Source organism: Heteronotia binoei, chromosome 11, assembly GCF_032191835.1.
Source record: "Heteronotia binoei isolate CCM8104 ecotype False Entrance Well chromosome 11, APGP_CSIRO_Hbin_v1, whole genome shotgun sequence".
Lineage (NCBI taxonomy): Eukaryota > Metazoa > Chordata > Lepidosauria > Squamata > Gekkonidae > Heteronotia > Heteronotia binoei.
Genome location: NC_083233.1, coordinates 43,998,978 through 44,016,934, shown reverse-complemented (window position 1 = coordinate 44,016,934; position 17,957 = coordinate 43,998,978). Strand labels below are relative to the sequence as shown.

Genomic DNA, 17,957 nt, shown 5'->3' with positions numbered 1-17,957 from the left:
GATAAAGAGGAATCCTTTAACAAACCCTTGTCCTATTTCTCCTCCAGAGTTTAATCCAGGGGTCCTCAAACTGCGGCCCGCTGAGGACGTTTATGCGGCCCGCCGGGTTATGGCAAAATCAGACCGGAAGTGACGTTCGACCTAAACTCGTGTTAGCAACGCACACTTCCGGCACTGGGCTGAGGCGGCGGAGACAGAGTGTGAGGTGATACCGAGGTGAGGTGAATTCCCAGGCCGGGGTGTGTGGTGTGGGGAAGGGAGAGAGATGCAGAAGACGGAGAACTGACGGCCCGCGGCCTTGTACAGTAACGGCAGTCCGGCCCTCCAACAGTCTGAGGGACAGTGAACTGGCCCTCTATTTAAAAAGTTTGAGGACCCCTGGTTTAATCTGTGCAGCTTTATGTGTTCCAAATGGAAAGTTAGTGCTAAGAGTAAGTGACTGGCTTAATAGCAAGCAGAGTCAAACCCAGGCATGTGATATCTAAACACTACGTCTCAACCACTCATTACACAGCTGGGCTGCAGTTAATGCAGATTTCCCTGCACGACAGTTGTCTGCAGTCCTGGTTTCACTCCGTTGCCCTCCTGGTCTAAGAAAACTCAATACTATATCTGCAAGAATAGGTGGAGACCTGCTTTGATGGTGAATGAACTGGAGATCAGGGACATTGTTTGATTTGATAAAGAGGTTGCTCTGTGCATCAAACATCTTCCTGTGGCCACAGAAATGAAGTTAATGGGGAGAGGCAAGGGATAGGGCAAACCTGAGTCTGCTCTGCCATCACTTCAGCCAGTGGTGGCTCAAATGCCCTGTTTGTTGTATGACACATGCAACCCCCACCAGTTCACATTCATAATGCACTCTGGGACCAGCAGAACTATGAAACAATCAATACGTTCTTTTTGAACCATGAAGTAACTACTAATTCTTGGCTGGGGAGAGATTACAAATCTTCAAAGACTGGAAAAGGCAAAAGAGTTTGAGACAAATTAACACTGTCATAAAAAAAGACTGAACAAAACTAGGTTGCTGTGTGTTTTGCTTTATGAATCTTGCACATTTTAAAGTGTACAAAGGTCAAAGTTTTACACAAGACTCCACACTTCTAAAAAACAGACAGAAATTTTGAATACGTCACTCAAACGAGTCAATGGGGAAAATAAAAGCAAACGCTTCCCCGCTACAAGGGAGCATGCAAAAACTTTTATTTTACTGCCACCTGTCAAGTGGATTTCAATGTCACAGATCTTAAGTGCATGGAAAAGAGTTTACAAATTGTACTTCATCACAGAGTTATTTTGCAAACATAAAAACGGACTTTATGTAGCTAAAGAAAACAAAGAAAAAAACAAGGCAAGGACAAAAATCCCTCTTAAGTTAAAGCAGTGTATGCAGCAGCCAATATGCAAGAAACAGCACTGAGCATATCCAAATACAATTCACACACTGATCAGTCATCTTTTTTTTTTTTGAAAAAAATGGCACCACTGGGTGATAATTTACACTATGCACATTTATTGGAGATGGGGGAAACTAACTCTCCACAGGTGAGTATAGTATTACATATAAGAGACGCACCACTTGCCCAAGTATGGTACTTATTACAGTTGCAACCCGCCCCCCCCCCAAAAAACCCCCAACAATTAAAATCAAATCTACATATAAAAAAACCCAAGTATCCCTCTTTTAACCAGAATACTCTAGACCTCTCCCCCAATCCCCTCCAAAGCCAGGCAAGTATTGCCACAGATGGTGTGCTTTACAGCTTAGCACACTCTTACTTCAATTTCAGTGCTAGAATCTTTAAAACAAAACAAAATGTAAGTTGTACTTTGACAAGCGCATGTGAATTACTTACAAACATTCAGAACTGGAAGCGTACATTTCTGGCAGACAGTGTTGCCTATTAAATACAGACCAGCCAGCACTCACAGAACATAAAAAAGGTTTTCAATCATAAAAAAATACTATAATTCATCACCAGACTTTTTTTACAGTTATAAATAATAAATAGCATAACACAGTAGATTACAAATGGAACCTTTTTTTAAAGCCCAGTTCACGCTCTCTGTAAGAAGTCATTTGCTGAACCCCCACACTTAAACCAGGGTATTGGCAGCAGGTTTACTTCTCACAGCTCACATAAGTTCTTTAAAAGTCCAATTATATGCAGAGCCAGCATCCAAACAAAAGCATAAAAAAGGTGTTCCCCTAGAATTAACACTTGCCTATTGGCCTGCCCTTCTCAAAAAGCAGAGCCCAAGGGTTGCTCCAATTATGTAGAAGACAATGCAGTCACAGAACAATTAGGGCTGCTCACAGAACTCTTTCTCCCACTGGATCAAGAATGTCAAAAAACAACTGAGGAAAAACAGCAGTGGGCTTATAGCACCTGATACAAGTACTCTTTTCAAGACAAAAAACAAACAAAAAGTCCGCTCCTCCACTCAATCTCTCAGTTTACATTCCTCCATTTTGTAACCACATCCCCCTAAGGCACAAACATATCTCAGTGCCATAGGAGACAACAAGGACCCAGCCAATTCAACACGGCGATCCTAAGCCCTTGTGTACTTTCTTGCATCCTCAAGGCCAAAAAGACTTCCGCAACCACTGGCTGTAATTCACATAATCTTAAGAATTCTGGTTTAGAGAATGCTGCAGGGGAGTTAAATAGCTGCGCACAGGAAGTTTTTCTTCTCCTCTTCCTATTGTGAATATCAAGGAGCTGCTATAGCATTCTGTAGCTTTTTTTTTTTTTAAGTAGACCATTATTGGCTCCTAGCACTATAAAAGCACCTGAACTAAAGCATAAAGGAGAGTTTGAAACTCCTTTCTTTTGGGGGGAAAGATGACAAAGGAGAGGTTGCAACAGGCAAATGAGGAACAATTTTACATTTTGATGTGATTATTTTTAGGGGTGGGGCAACTGTAGTCCAAAATATGCCTAATCAGGAGAAGTACTCTATTCTTCCTAAACAAATATCAAGAGCAATCTAGTTTATTAAAAAAAATTAAAAAGCATCTCAAAGATTACCACTATTCTTATCTCCAGAATAAGTAATCATGATAGCAACAGTGGACAGTTTTCCCTCTACAGTTTTAATGCTAATACAATTTAGGTGCTTGTTTGGGATTTTTTTTTAAAAGTGTATGCAGTTTCCTTGAAAGCAAGTTAGTACAATCTGAGGAAATATCTGTAAAAATAAAATTAAAAAAAAATCAGCAAGCCCAGTCATCAGTAGCATGTGTTCGTTAAGAAGGATAATCAAAATCATTTGTAAAAGATACCAAGGAATAAGGTTATGTTGATATTCCCACTCAGTATTTAAATCCTCATGTCCTCAAGGATTTAATTGCATGGGTTTTTCTGTACAATGGACAGCACGGTAACAGCTCAGGCAAACATTGATGACTGGGTAAGTCACTTGGGTGAAAGGTCATCCATTAAGATGAATGAAGAACATGAGTTTGAACATGCGACTGGTGATTCTGTAGTACTGCTGCCTTTGGCCAGTGAATCGGATGATGAGCTCACGCTGCTTGTGCTCCCATCCAGAATATCTGAAGACAAGCTGGGAATAAATAAGGAAAACCATTTGCTTTAAGCAGCATTCAAAGAAACACTGCGTGCAACAATTAAAAAAAAAATCACTAGAATTTTGGAGACAAATTTGATTAATATCTGTAAATACAGTTCAGCCAACTCCATCCTTCTGTTTCACAGATGACAGGTCATGTCAGCTCCAAGCATTTGATTTAAATTTTTTTTGGGGGGGGTCAACTGACTAGTCAAATAATGCCCAAGTTTGTTTCAAATGCCTCAAGAATGATTTTTAAATCCTCAACAGGCTTAATAATCACAAAAACAAATGCTCACTTGTTATAACCGAGTGGGTTAGAGTTTAGGATTCCCCTTCCATTAAGCTGGAACCCAAACCTTTGGGGGGTTTGCCCAGTCTTTCTCCTATGGAGAAACAGCTTTTCTAACATTGGACCCACCCCCTTCTACCTCCCCCCGCCCCCAATACCGGAGAAGAAAGCAAAACAGTATCCATCGCGGAAGGCTGTTGTAGGGTTCAACTCAATGACATGTCTCCAATTACAGTTGCATTTTGGCTTGCAGAAAAAGGGGTGATGATTTCTGTTGAAATCCCTCTCATGCAATGTGCCTCCCCACCACTGTTCCTGAAGGCTGATTGTCCGGGGGGGGGGGGGAAACTTGGATGGACTAACTGGGCTGCAGCAGGGGAAAGCAGAAAAGTCCCACTAGTCTGCAGATGATTGGATACATGTTGATGAATTTAATGTCATTATACCTTAACAATGCTTGGTATAAAGAGACTATTCCTGAACAGTTCTTTTCTGTGGCTTTCACAATGGAATGTCAGTGTCATCGTACAGTGACAGGTTTAAAAAAAATAATAAAGAAATTAAACCAGAGATAAATAAAGCAAACAGCAACCATTTTTGAAAATGTATTTGGTGATACCTGCAGTTATAGCAGGTGGGCAGTAAGAGAAACTACTGGGTCTGCCCCAACTACTGCAGGACTCAGTTGAAAGCAGTCCCCGCCGCCCCCCCCCAATTCCTGTTCTTGTTTACAAATGACACCATGATGAAATTAAAAAGTAAGCCATCCCCACATAGAGGCCTTCTTGATTTCAAAGAATATTGGACAATATTCGATCACAATTAAACCACAGGCAGTCAAGTGAATTTCCAGTTTGAGATCACATTGCTGCTCTGGAAAATCCTGTACACTCCTTGCTCCAAGAACTTTTCCAACGGCTCTCAATTCTTCAACCAGACACACAGCTTCTCCTATCTCTGGTGTACATGTAAGGATTCTACCAACCAAACTAGCTTTTTGGGGGGGGGGGGGCGGCGTACTTTGCATTTGTGTGTGTGTGTTTGTGCCCCTGTGCCTGGAAGTCATGGTGACCTCTGGCAATTCTTGCTGGGCCATGGAAGATATTCAGAAAAGTGGCTCGATAGCCTGCCTTCACCTCCTGACTCTGGGGATTTCTGGAGGTCTCCCACTCAACTATTTGTCAGGGTTGGCCCTGCTCAGTTTCCAAGATCAGATGAGATCAGGCTTGCACAGGCTATCCAAGTAAGGGCATTTTTTGCTTTTCTTATAGAATTGTATTTTTAAGGATTCTTAGCGTTAGCAATTCATAATATTTACTACCGTTTCTTAGCATCTCAATAGGTCAGCAAACTATTGCTTTAACACAAAGTCTTTGAGATGAATGACAATAAAGCCATTGTTTTACACAATAATTTCAAACTTGTCTCAATGGGTACTTTGATGTGGTAGTGAACTATAACATAATTCAGGTCTGGTGCTTAACAACAGAAGTGCAGCCTAGCTTAGCCTGCATAAAAGGAGAACTCTGTATTTTGAACTCAGATTTGGGTTCCTCCTCTGGGGATTAAACAGGAAGATCACTAGTGTTAGAACAAGACACATAGGAAAACCAGGAAACACAAAAATAGTGCACTTGATAATCAAGAGACCTTAGCTTTGAATGTAGCAACAAGCTAATTGTAGTATTAAATGTTCTGTAATATTATGAAATAAAACAAGTCCTTTCTGGAACAGCTTGAGGAAAGAGCAACAGCTATTCTAGTAATTCACAAGGGCCTTATTTATATTACTTTTACCAGGAACTGAGGTCTGTCAAATGTGTCACATCAGGAGAAAGCATATTGGTAGTTCCTTGGAAGAGTCTCTTTGGCTGGCTTTCGGTTTCCATCTCACCTACAGAAATCAAATCCATCCTGTTAAATTTGAGAAAGAGCCTTTCTAACTCAGTAGCTCTGAAGTTTACTTCACACAAACATAGCGTGTCATGGAAGATGCGACATATTAGTTCAACAACATCCAGTAGTTTTCATAAGCCTATCAACATACTGTAACTTCAGCAACAAATCAGTGTTTGAAGGGAGGGGGCCTCATTTTCCCACCTGTTTATTTTATAGCCACACTGGGATCATCCAAGGACTACGGAATATGTGTATCCCAGTCTGCCCACTTAAATGTAGAAGAAATATACTACCACTCAGCCTCTACTCCAAGGCCGGTGGCCCTGAAAACTCCTTGTTTTTATAGCATTGAAGGAATATTCATTCTCCTCAGAAGAAAGAAGAATGATAGCTTCCATCATGCAGAGGTCCCCGGGGAAGCATTGTTCTTTGCATCAAGGTACAGTAAGCATTAACATCCGCTTCTGCTTGAGAATGCCACATAAATCTCTTTTGTTGTATGTAAACTGGAAGTACTCAAGAGGAGAAAAGCAAGTGAGAAAATAGATCTGCCACTCCTCCTCCAAAGAGCTACAGGTGGCACACATCATTCTTCCCCCTTCCATTTCATCTACGCAACAAACTTGTGTGGTAGGTTATGCTGAGAAACAGGGATTGGCCCAAGATCATTAATGTCCCATTTCAAATGTAACGTCTGCCTTCATAATGCCATAAGGCTCAGTCCACAGAGCAGTTTTCTGCAGCAGGCTGAGTATGCCATCCATATGTAGCAGTAGCTGCAGTATGGCTATGCCAACGTAGCTCATGTAACCCAGGTCCGTGTCCAGACTGTAACTGCAGCTGTCCCACCCCCTCATCCCAGAGCTCCCCAGGCCACACCCACAGATCCATGGTGGGCCTTTTCAGGGAGGTGTGCCTGGAGCAGTATGCTCACGCTCAGCCTCCATGCCCTCTCCACACACTTATTTACAGCACCACCAGGTTCAGTCTCATCCTTCCCAGCAGCTTCCATTCCATCCCCCTGGGAATGGATGTCCACACTTCTCCCAGTGACCTGAAACCTCAGCCTACCTTGGCTTAGTTGCTGGCCCCATGCTTGGACCTGCCCTCATGCCTAAGGCAAAGACCCCTGGAGCAGTGCAGTCTAGCTTGAATTGGACTCCCCTTGCTAAGCACCTTCCATTCTGTCGGTTTAGTGAAGCCTGCATGGGGTGCTGTCAACCAGCAGGTCAGTGCAGGGCTCCTTCCCCTCATCTGGAAAAGGGCAGGGTTTCTTATCTGTTATTTATGACTCCATTTGGGCTCATAGAGCAACCACCACCTTCTCACATTAGCCTGACAAGAACATGACCAGATACTTTTTATTCAGTAAAAATATTTAAAATGTTTTTTTAAAACCTCAAATTTATTTTGATTAATCATATAAAATGTTTATATTCTGCTATGCCTCTTCAAAATCAAGATGGCTAACAAAGCAGTAACAGCTGCAAGGCAACAAAAAACAGCAAATGCATTCAGGATTAAAAATATATAAGTTAAAATCTACCAGAATAGCATACCATCTACCTTCCTTAGTACATCAGCAAAATACTAACTCAGATGTCTTTAAAAGAGGCTTTGACAAAATCATGAAATCATGATAGCTCCTGATAGGCTACATGAAACCTTCATGCTTTAGAGACAAAATGGCTCTGAATATCAGTTGTGCAGGGCAAGAGATGGCTGTGGGATTTGAGCTCTGCTTATGGGCTTCCTGGACACATCTGGTTGACCACTGGAAGAACCAAGATGCTGATCTAGATGGATCCTTGGTCTGATCCAGAAGGACTCTTCATCCTTAAGGATCTAGCATCTGTTCCACAATCTAGAAAGCAGGTCTACTCAATTTAAAACATCTCTGACACATACCTTTCCTTTTAATGGGACCAAGAACACTGGGCCTGATGCAATTGATTGGACTCTGGCTTCTCCTGCTAAAATAGACTGAATTAGTATATTCTGGTGATGTAAGGTTTCCAAAATCATAATGAAGAATGTACTTGGAATACTTTAATGTTAATTTGCTTGTGAAAAGTAGACTCAGTAGCAACCAAAGAGTATAAATACTATAATCTTATACTTTATAGTAATACCATTAGCTTTTTAAAATACCTCTGATAAAGATGCCCCAAAAGGGACATTTCACGTCTCTACTTGAACTGGTATTGCACAGTTTGCAACTTAGACATTCAACAGGTACTTGAAGGCAGTTGTCCTGTTAATTAAGAGTCCATTTCAAAGAAACAAAGCCATAATAAGATTTCCTGACCCTATGCTTTTCCATTGCAGGAGGACACTGTAGGGCAGTTTTTACCTGTGCCAAATCACCACTTTTCAACATGCTTTTTTCTTCTAGCTTTACAAGCCAACAGCATGTAGTGGCTACAAGAAACCATTACAGCATGGCCAGACTACAACAAAGGAGTCACTGCTTACTGTATTTGCAAGGTTTTCTGTAGAAAATCCCTTTATAAATATAGGAAATTTTAAAAATCTGCTTCCCCACTGAAGTCCCAGTGACTTCAACAGCTTCTTGAAGACACTCAGAACTAAGCTCTCACATCCTTAAAAAACAGCTATCATTTCCTCTAACAGTGTAGCCATCATCACTTAGAAGGTTCCTTGAACTCAGCATCTATACACTTTCAGATGCTTCCTTTTCCAGGGAGTGTGAGATTAAGTGGAAAATGCATTCTGGCTGATCACATTCATAATCCATAAAACAGACATCAACGTGCAGTCCTTGAGAGACCTCAATTCTCCACAGTGCATTGTTTCATTATGCTGTTAATGGAAATTTTGATGTCATTTCAGAGAAATTTATCTCAGACTGTCCTTCATTTCTCTATTACAAAGCTTAGGAACTATGCCTGAACCTATTAGGACTGTCTCTACTGAAGCCATAAGGACTTGCATGCCATGCCCACATGTTTAAGACCTGCAACTGTGAGCACATACCAGGAATATCTGCACAAGCTTCATTGAGATGCATGTGCAACAGAAATGAAATAGGAATAGCTTGTGCATAAGAAGCCTTTGATGCTGAACCAACTTTGGTCTCCAGCCCAGGCCACATATCGGTGCACATTACAGTAGTCTGACTGCTACTTATTACGTTTAAGACATATCAACTTACTTTGAAAATCTCCTTGTGGGACTGGGAATGGGGCTTGGAGGCAATCCATTACTACTCACGAACATTTGCAAGGATGGTGAAAAACATTGCTAGGAAACACAATCATATTCACAGTCTTTGAAGACATTTGGAACTCAACATTTCAAGTCTCTAGAAATCCAAAGGTTTACATGAACTCACACAATCATATTTTTCTTCCATCTCACTTAATGAAACAATGTTATAGTCCAAAGGTTTAGAAACTTGTGTTAAAGAGCATCCATTCCTTTCACTGTCCTATCACAGCTTGTCAAGAAAGCTTCAACAGAATTAGAAATATCTAGGTGGGCAGCCGTGTTGCTATGAAGCAGTTAAACAAAGTGGGAGTCAAGTTGCACCTTTAAGACCAACCAAGTTTTATTATTTTTATTTATTTTATTATTATTATTATTGATCTATTAGAAATAGACAAGCATAGTTCTTCTGAGTCCTATCCACTTGGAAGGGCTTGATCCTAATGAACATGGAAGCTTAGATTCTCAGGTTCCTAAGGGGGGAAGATCTCCCATTTTCTGGAGAGTTGCTGCCACACCAACTCTGCAATACTCTTTAGGTAGACAAATGGTCTGACTCTATAAAAGAAGAATAACAGTTGGATTTATACTCCTCCCTTCACTCCAAGTGGGTTACAATCTCCTTCCCTTCCTCTCCCCACAACTGTGAGAGTTCTGAGAGAACTGTGACTGACCCAAGCTGGTTGTCTGCAGTGGAGTGGGGAAATAAACCTAGTTCTCCAGCTCTTAACCACTACACCAAACTGGTACAATCATAAGCATATGCTCAGCTGCAAGGCTGTATTTGACAGAAAGGCCAGTAACTGTAGTCACAATGGTGTCTTCCACACATGGTAATCACTACAAGTTCAGTTCTTCTGAGAAACGGTTTGGTGGAGGTTTTTTTGCTTCACCACAACATGAAGGTACATTCACGTACCTCCATGAGTTTCCCTGTCTTTTCTCCTACCTTTCTAAAACCTGATTTGCTTCCAAGTTTCAGGAAAGATTGCAGTAAAGCCAGGATGGCTACTGTGCGCATAGGAAAATTTGGAATTTCTGGCTCATGTAGCAGCTATTTTTCCTAACCCTGTTCCTGCAGCTGCCATTTCCTTCACACACATTCTGCAGAACTTTTGATTTTTTTTAAAGCATTAATTATTTTATCAATATATCACAGTAACAATAGGTGCAGGCAGCTTCTCTGAAGTCTTAGATTTCATTTAAATATAATGTCTCTTGCCCCTTCCTTTCCAGAGATACAATGAAAAAGGTATATGCTTGCAAGGGAAAAAGCTAGAGATTTATTTTAAAAAATAAAATAAAAAAGCTGAGAATTCAGAGAACCTGCTGCGCATATCATAACAATGGTATACTATTATGATGACATTTTGGTGCTGATTTAATTAAAAAAACAGCAAAAGCCCTGTTGGCCTGGGATGGAGGGGAGCCACTTCCAGGGTAAATGAGGCAGGGAAACCAGTAATATGAAAACCTGACTTAGTCTGCAGCTGCACCAGCAGGGTAACCACAAAACTGTATCCCTGTGTGGAAGACAATAATAAATCTTCCAAAAGCTCTAACTTGGGGTTGGTCTATTACTTAGCAGCATTACCTTACCTATATCATTTAGTTCTTATATGGGAGAAATGTTCAAATGCTATCATCTCCCTTACATACCATACGGTATCAAAAACAGTCAGTCTTTACACCTCCTTCCGGTGTCCGATATGGGCTTTGTGACAATTGCAAAGTTTTTTGCTTGCAGTCCTATGCACATTTACTTGGGAAATCAACTCTGTTGACCTCAGTGAGATTTTCTCCTCAGCATACATGTGGAGGATCAGGCTGCCACATCACCAAAGACCCCTCTGCTTTCTTCATGTTACTTTTCACATGAGATATGACAGAACTTGCAAATTTCTTATAATCTCTATTATAATACAAGCTCAGGCTCAAAGAGAGAATAGTTAAATTAAGATTTGGAGGAGGGGGGGATCCTTCCAGTAAAATTCAACATTAAGTCCTTTTGCAACTTCCAACTGCTTAGAGCTCTTTGGCATACCTTTCCAATTCCCCTTGTAGGTGAAGGTGCTGGAGAAACAGGAATAAAATCTATCCTCTTTGGAGATGATGATTTTTCAGATTTGTCCAAGTCGTTGTCACTCTGGGAATACAACATGCCATGTTTACAGCCCACAATACACAGCAGCTCTGGACACTGAACCCCAAAATTTTGATGAAAAACAGAAAGGCTGATCAGTGGAGCCTGAAGTACTCTCCACTTGAGCTATTTCTTTTTTCTCCCCCACTCAAGTTCACTCGTCAAGTGAAAGGGTGAAATTAAAATATTAAACATCTTTAAAGAGATTACCAGGCTCAAACTTTCCTCCCATGACTGGCTGATCTGCATTGCTGTTTGCACTTCCCTAAAACACAAAAAGGTCCATCAGTGGCTACAAGACGACAACACTGGCTACTTTCTTAAGGTACAGTACTTACACCTACCTTTCATGTGCTGTTTCTCTGTTCATCACATCAACTCCTTCTTCCTATACAAATACAAGAATCATCTCTTAGCTCTTGACATCTTCAGCCCAGTAAAACATTACTTCCTCTAACAATCCATGCTTTTAGAACTACAGCCAACCTGTACAGATCAGCCCAGTCACAAGATCCAGCTGTACTACCCATCTAGGACTGAATGCTTCCCATATAAAGAACAGCTTACACTCAGGAAGTAGCTCCTCATCCCTCTCCAGTATCACCTATCTTAAATCAACAGTGGTTTTGCCCTGGTTGGGAATCCTTCAGATACCAGGAACTGATGTAGACTAGTTTAGATAGGCCTTGTACCTGGATATTGACTGGCAGTATTATTTCCAAAAATATGGCAAAACTAGGTCATCAAATTAACTGGTTTCAGTATTCTCAAATAAAAAATGCAGTTAAAAAAATGATGGTCATCTCCTTCAGCTGCTAACAGGGTTTGAAGAAATCCTCAGAAACACAGAGGAAGAAACAAAAGGCTTACTTTCTAAAATATATAAGAACCTCTAAGATACTATAAAAGGTAAAAAGGTAGTCCCCTGTGCAAGCATCAGTCGTTTCCGACTCTGGGGTGACGTCACATCATGATGTTTTCACAGCAGACTTTTTACGGGGTGGTTTGCCATTGCCTTCCCCAGTCATCTACAAAAAAAACCCCTACATATACTAAGGTTTGGGAGAAAGAATTAAAACAGACTTTAACTCCCAAAGAATGAATATGGAACTCCTAACAAAACATCTACAGTTCCTTTAAAGCTTCAGTTTTATAAGACAATCATTAATTGGTATCTGTGCTCAACCAAACTTAATAAAATTGGATCCTTATAGACCACTTTGTTGGGAAGGGTATAATCAACAAAGCTCCCCCTTACACTTATGGTGATCTTGTCCAGTGATCCACTCTTTTTGGGGCATGGTTACTGATAAAATTTCACAAGTGGTAGACCTTTTTATTTTTGATTTATGACTGGATTATTTAATGAAAAAGAGTCTACATTCCTTGGTCTTGATATTGCTTGCAGCTGCATGACAGGTAATTGCAGCCAATTGGAAAAATCCAAAGGGGCCTTCAATAGATGCTTTGTTTGACAAACTTTGGGAGGTCTATATTATGGGAAAATAGTAAACAATTCTTTCTGTGTAGGTTCCCAGTTGTCCTTTTCACCTTGTGATTCTGATGAAGCCTGGAAGCCAGTTATTGGGTTCTGAGACAAAATTAAGTTCTTCCATGCAGAAACGATTAATTTTTTTTTAAAGGAAGTAACCCAGTAAGGAAGTAGTCTTCACCCTACGAATTTTCTGGCTACAGAGGTAGCATTCAACTCTCCATCTGCACTATGAAGTGCTACAACCATAAACCATCCAATTCTACTGATTTTTTTTTTGCTGTCAAGTCACAGCTGACTTATGGCGATGCCACAGGATTTTCAAGACAAGAAACATTCAGAGATGGTTTGCCATTGCCTGCAACTGCATCACAACTCTGGTATTTCTTGGGAGTCTCCCATCCAAATACTAGCCAGGGCTGACCCTGTTTAGCCTCTGAGATCAGGCTAGCCAGGGCTATCCATGTCAGGGCTGCTGACCATATAGTTCAGTTTTATAAAGTAAACAAGAACATTCCACACAGTAATATATTCAAATGTATTACTACCTCCCTTCTCTTACCATGCAAACAGGAACCCTGGAATTTGCACTGAATACATTAAGACAAGTTAATTTGCCTATGTGCAATATTTGTACTTCTAAATACTAGATCTACTGGGTAGGTACAGCTTGGAATTTGCATCACAGTGGCACCAAGACCACAATGATACCAAGAATATTTGAGGCAGTAACAAACAGCCATTTTTCTCAGAGGGCGGTGGTATATAAATCTAAACTATAAATCAACGGATAAATAATTTCATAGGAAAAATGAGAACTGATGAAAGGTGGTACCCTCAAGAAGGGAACTGATACTTACCCTTCTGATTTGATGGAGCCGGCTGCTAGGAATACGAATTGGAGATGATGACACCAGCTGAAAGGGGGAGGGGGAAGCATACATTTAAGAAGTTACAACCCCAATTTCTAGGTTTTGCTTAACGCTGACCTTGATCTAAAAACCAAGCACTCAGTGAAATGAACTTCTATTAATACCATTCATATTCATACTATCTTCTAACTGCAATACATATGAACACTTTCTGTTAATCCAACAGAGAACAAAAGCTTCAGGTATATAATAGGAAGAACCTTTTGTATCTTCTGCCTGTCAGGAACTGTAGACCTTTTATGCATTCAAATTCCATCTTGTCTATTTTAGTGTAGGAGAAATATACTACCACTCAGTCTCTGTTCCAAGCCTGGTGGCCCTGAAAACTCCTCATTTGAATAGCACTGAAGGAATATTCATTCTCCATGAAAGAAGTATGAAAGCTTCTATCGTGCAAAAATTATTGCCTAATTGTATTATAAACCACAGTGAACAGCTTTGTATGTATCAACCCACTATAACAATACCCTCACTGATACCCAAACTGGCTACATAGCACTGGACAGGTGACTATGCATTTAAACATCAGATGTAGAATTTCTTTTCCTGACCTATGTAACATAATGTCTTTTGCTTTCCACAAGACTTAACTCTTGTTGGCCCAAAGACTGCTCTGAAGTTTAGAAAACAAGGTATTTTTCTGTGAAATGAAAGGAGATCATAGGTGGAGAAATATTTGTTTCACATCTTAACTGATGGCACTGAAAAAGGAATTCATAGCATACTGAGAAATGTACTGGCTTAGCTGTTCTACTACCAATAGGAGTTGCTGCAAGCTTAGTGCGTTTGTAAGAGTGACCATACCAAGCTTCTCTGAAATATCTTGAAGAAAGCACCTTTATTTTCTCTTTCAAGCTAATTTTACTCAAGTAGCATCAAGTCCACCACCATCACCCTTGCACCATCTTCTACAATCACTTTAGGAAGCAGAAAATAAGGTGTGTATTTTGATGCAATAGACTTTAAAACTGGCTTCAATCTTCTTTTTATGTTCCACAAATCAGCTCAGTCAATAAAGAAAAGCCAAATACATTAGACTGAAATTAAGCTTCAGAAAATTTTGAACAGCCACAAAATACAGATATTCCTCTCCCCACTCCTCTGCATCTCTCCTGCTTAGTTTTAGCTGAACTACTCTCAGAACAAAAGATCTCCTCTATTCTTCTTTAGGAAACTACTTAAAGACTTGTAATAGCTGAGGTCCATTTTTTTCCAAAATAAAAATGAAGGTTTTCTTCTAAAGCAAGATGTATAAACTGAAAAAAATATCCACTCTCAGAAGAGTTTACTTTTTGTCTCTGCATGAGTCACTGTTCTGAGGCAAGTTACAATGTACAGAAATTGAGCAGTGTCTTGTCAGTGGGTACATTCAGCTCAAAAGCATTTTGTAAAGTTTGTACAACGCATCAGTATACTCTAACAAACTCTGAAAATTACTGCAGTAACTCAATAGTAGTTGAGTTAAATCAGAGGCACGCATAAACATTCTGCATCCTTACATACAGGGCATTAAAGGTCTCTGCACTGAAGGCCACTTACCATGCTGTGCCGGTTCATAACAGTTGTGCTGTTCCTGCGGGTTCTCAAGACGTAAGGCTGAAAAACCTGTGAATTATCACTGAAAGAAACAACAACTGTTATATCTCTGCACATTCAATCAGATATTCCTATTGAAGCATTTGGTATCGTACTAACTTTTTCTACACTCCATAAACCTTATGACTCCAAATGGAAAATGGACACAAAGTCATGAAAAAGTATAAATTGACTATTAGAATGTACAAATCTAAACATACCAAATGACTTCCATTTAAAGTACATGAAATACCTCTTCTTCCAAAATTTGCTGTTGAAAAGCTGCCTTTGGCCAAGGCCAGTCTATCTCACATCCATTAAAAAAAAAATTGGGGGGGGGGGGGAGATGACTCATAGAGTTTATCATGGATTTAACCCAAGCCATAAAGATACCCACATAATTACTTTACTGAAGCCTGTCCAAAAGGATCTAGACAAAAACAAATCTTGTCAGGATTATTCACTATCCTTTCTCTTCCTATCATCACACTGTTGAGATACATATTATAAATTCTTTGTGGCAGGCACCTGTCTTTCTAAATTTGTAAAGTTTACTTATATCCCACTTTTCTCTTTGACTGGGATACAAAGCGGCTCTTCATATCATCCTTCTTTCCTTCATTTACTCCTCACAACAACTCTGTGAAGGTAAATTAGCCTGAAAGGCTATGGTGGACTCAAGAACATCTGGTGAGCTTCTATGAAAAAGAGGCAATCTGAACATGGTCATGGTCCTAGTCCAACACACTAACCATTACTCCATGCTAGCCATCATCTTGCAATGTATGTTGATTAAAATAACATGGCGGCTGAAATCCAACCATACTGCCCTCCACAAGTGGTAAAGTAGTGCTTTTCTTCCAGAGGGAGAATATTTTCTTCCTTTTTGGGTGGCGTTTCAGAAGGGCACCACTGGACAAGAGGAACTGAGGAGCCAGAACACTGCTTCGAACCCCAACTATAACAACCACATATAGAGATTCAACAGTGGGTCTGAAAGCCCTCATTTCATATCTCACTTCCATCATGATATAAGGCTGTAATCCTAAATACACTTATTTGGGAGTCAACTCCATTGTTTCACTGTTACCATAACAATAATAATAGCCATGTTATTTATTAAGAACGTTAGGAAATTACTCCTAATAACAGCAACATCACATATCAGGACTCTTGATAAAGGCAATATTCTGATGTCAATATCAGGAATTAATACAACTGGTAATTACAACTTTAGCCAAATTGTCAGGAGTATAAGGACAAGCTATGGCCTGACAAAATTCCTGGTAACGGCAATGTGATTTAATGCAGACTGGCATTATACTAATAAACTATCGCTGCTCCTAATAAAAGCAAACACCAGTCAAACTGCTGCTGCTAATTATCACGATGCGCCTCAGCAAAAAGAGCCACCAGTCTGTCCGATGTAATTCATACATGCAAAGAGGAGGAGGGAAGAGACCCAAAGACAAGCCTGAGATTCTTCCTCCGCCGCCTTCCACTTCTGGGTCCTTACCTGAGCCCGTGGATGAGGGGGGCGCTATTGGAGCGCCTCAGGCCGCCCCCGTCGCTCCCTGCCGGTGGCAACTCCAGATCCAGCTCCATTTTCTCGGCCTGAGCCATTGCGATAGCGGCAGCAGCGGCGGTCACTGAAGGCGGGAGTTTCTCCTCATGGCCGGGGCTTGAGAGAGGGGGGCAGGTGGGGTCTCGTCGTCTTCCTCCGGCCTCTCCCCCTACAGGCCCTGCTGAGGCGGGCGGATTTCAGGGGGAGTCCGGCCAGCGAGGGAGGGGCAGCAGCCGCAGCGCCCCATGCCGGGGCGGGAGAGAAGGGGGGCCCGATCGGAGCTGTGAGCTCGCAAGGGGAGGAATCTCTGACGCGCGTGCGCCCCCTCCTCCTCGCACACACGGTACCTTCACAGGTGGAAGCCAAGCAGCCAGTCACAATGCGCACGCGCGCCGAAAGAGGGACGGGAGGGCGGAGGAGGAGGAGGAAAAGTCCCGGAGCCATCACAGCGCGCATGCTCGCCTCAATTCTCAATATTGTACATGCGCGCGAAAGTCTTAGTTTTGTCAGACTACTAGGTTCTCCTCCTCTTCCCTGTCTTCGCTCCTCCCTCTCGTAAAAACTGTTTCGGGCAAAGGGATTGGCTAGTCTGCTTTCAGGTCCTTTTTGAAGAGGGGGCCAATCGGTAAAGTGTACTCTGTGGTAGAAAGGGAGGGAGGACATGAGTTCGTTTTCTTCCTGTCAGCTTTTTTGTCCCGTTTTTATACCCCATATGATACTAGGGAGTGCTGTAGTATGAAATAACTTGATTTTGGTTGCCAGCGGCAGACACATCCTTAAGGATCTTTTATAGTCCCTTCATGGCTGCCCTTCTTAGGCCTCAATCTTCTTCGGATTTCTTGGTTGCAGACAGTCTCCCTTCTGGTGGACGATTGAGCCAAAGAATAGAAAATCTGTTTAACAGTTTCAGTTTTTTTTCATTGTCAGCCTTAAAGCTGCGTTGTTCAGTAATCACTGCAGGGTACTGCTGGACTCGAATTTTGGACTCTCCATTTGAAAATAAGATTTTTATGCAGTTGGTTATTTGTAAAAATCATCTTTCCTGCATTCAGAACAGGTTTCATAACAAGATTTCTCCATACATATGATATATCAATATCATTTTCAGTTTATGTATTGTTATGCAAGAATTTGGGGACCTAGGTTTGAATTGCCACCTTGAAGGTTTTGTTACCATGAGGGATCCATGGCCTTCTTTCTAAACTTTCAGCCAACAGCACAACGGATGAGGTAGAAATTGATTTTTTAAA

At 41.1% G+C, this 17,957-nt stretch overlaps 1 protein-coding gene and 2 non-coding genes across 5 annotated transcripts; all 3 read right to left on the bottom strand.

Moving 5' to 3' along the window:
• Positions 1-1,027: 1,027 nt before the first annotated feature.
• Positions 1,028-17,105, bottom strand: PABIR2 (PABIR family member 2). Of its 3 annotated transcripts, none has more exons than XM_060249080.1 (10): positions 16,660-17,105; positions 15,108-15,186; positions 13,497-13,553; positions 11,489-11,532; positions 11,355-11,409; positions 11,046-11,147; positions 8,949-9,037; positions 7,682-7,746; positions 5,672-5,768; positions 1,028-3,576 (listed from the first exon to the last, which is right to left on the bottom strand). In XM_060249080.1, the coding sequence occupies exons 1-10, from the start codon at positions 16,764-16,766 to the stop codon at positions 3,426-3,428; spliced, it is 846 nt and encodes a 281-aa protein (XP_060105063.1). In that variant the 5' UTR covers positions 16,767-17,105; the 3' UTR covers positions 1,028-3,425. The 3 variants fall into 3 exon arrangements, with proteins under 3 accessions (XP_060105063.1, XP_060105064.1, XP_060105065.1); XM_060249081.1 differs by having other exon boundaries at positions 7,682-7,743; XM_060249082.1 differs by having other exon boundaries at positions 3,436-3,576; positions 5,666-5,768.
• LOC132579798 (small nucleolar RNA U109) lies at positions 6,045-6,178 on the bottom strand. The gene has a single exon (XR_009556015.1). It is a non-coding gene; the product is annotated as a small nucleolar RNA U109 (small nucleolar RNA).
• Positions 13,836-13,965, bottom strand: LOC132579799 (small nucleolar RNA U109). The gene has a single exon (XR_009556016.1). It is a non-coding gene; the product is annotated as a small nucleolar RNA U109 (small nucleolar RNA).
• Positions 17,106-17,957: the final 852 nt, after the last annotated feature.

Bases quoted from the DNA above. Each gene is read 5' to 3' on its own strand.
- PABIR2 (XM_060249080.1), bottom strand. From the start codon at position 16,766: ATGGCTCAGGCCGAGAAAATGGAGCTGGATCTGGAGTTGCCACCGGCA. The intron at 13,554-15,107 runs GTAAGTGGCCTT...TCCCCCTTTCAG, and splicing joins TTATGAACCGGCACAGCATG to CTGGTGTCATCATCTCCAAT. The intron at 11,148-11,354 runs GTAATCTCTTTA...TTGTATTCCCAG, and splicing joins GGGAGGAAAGTTTGAGCCTG to AGTGACAACGACTTGGACAA.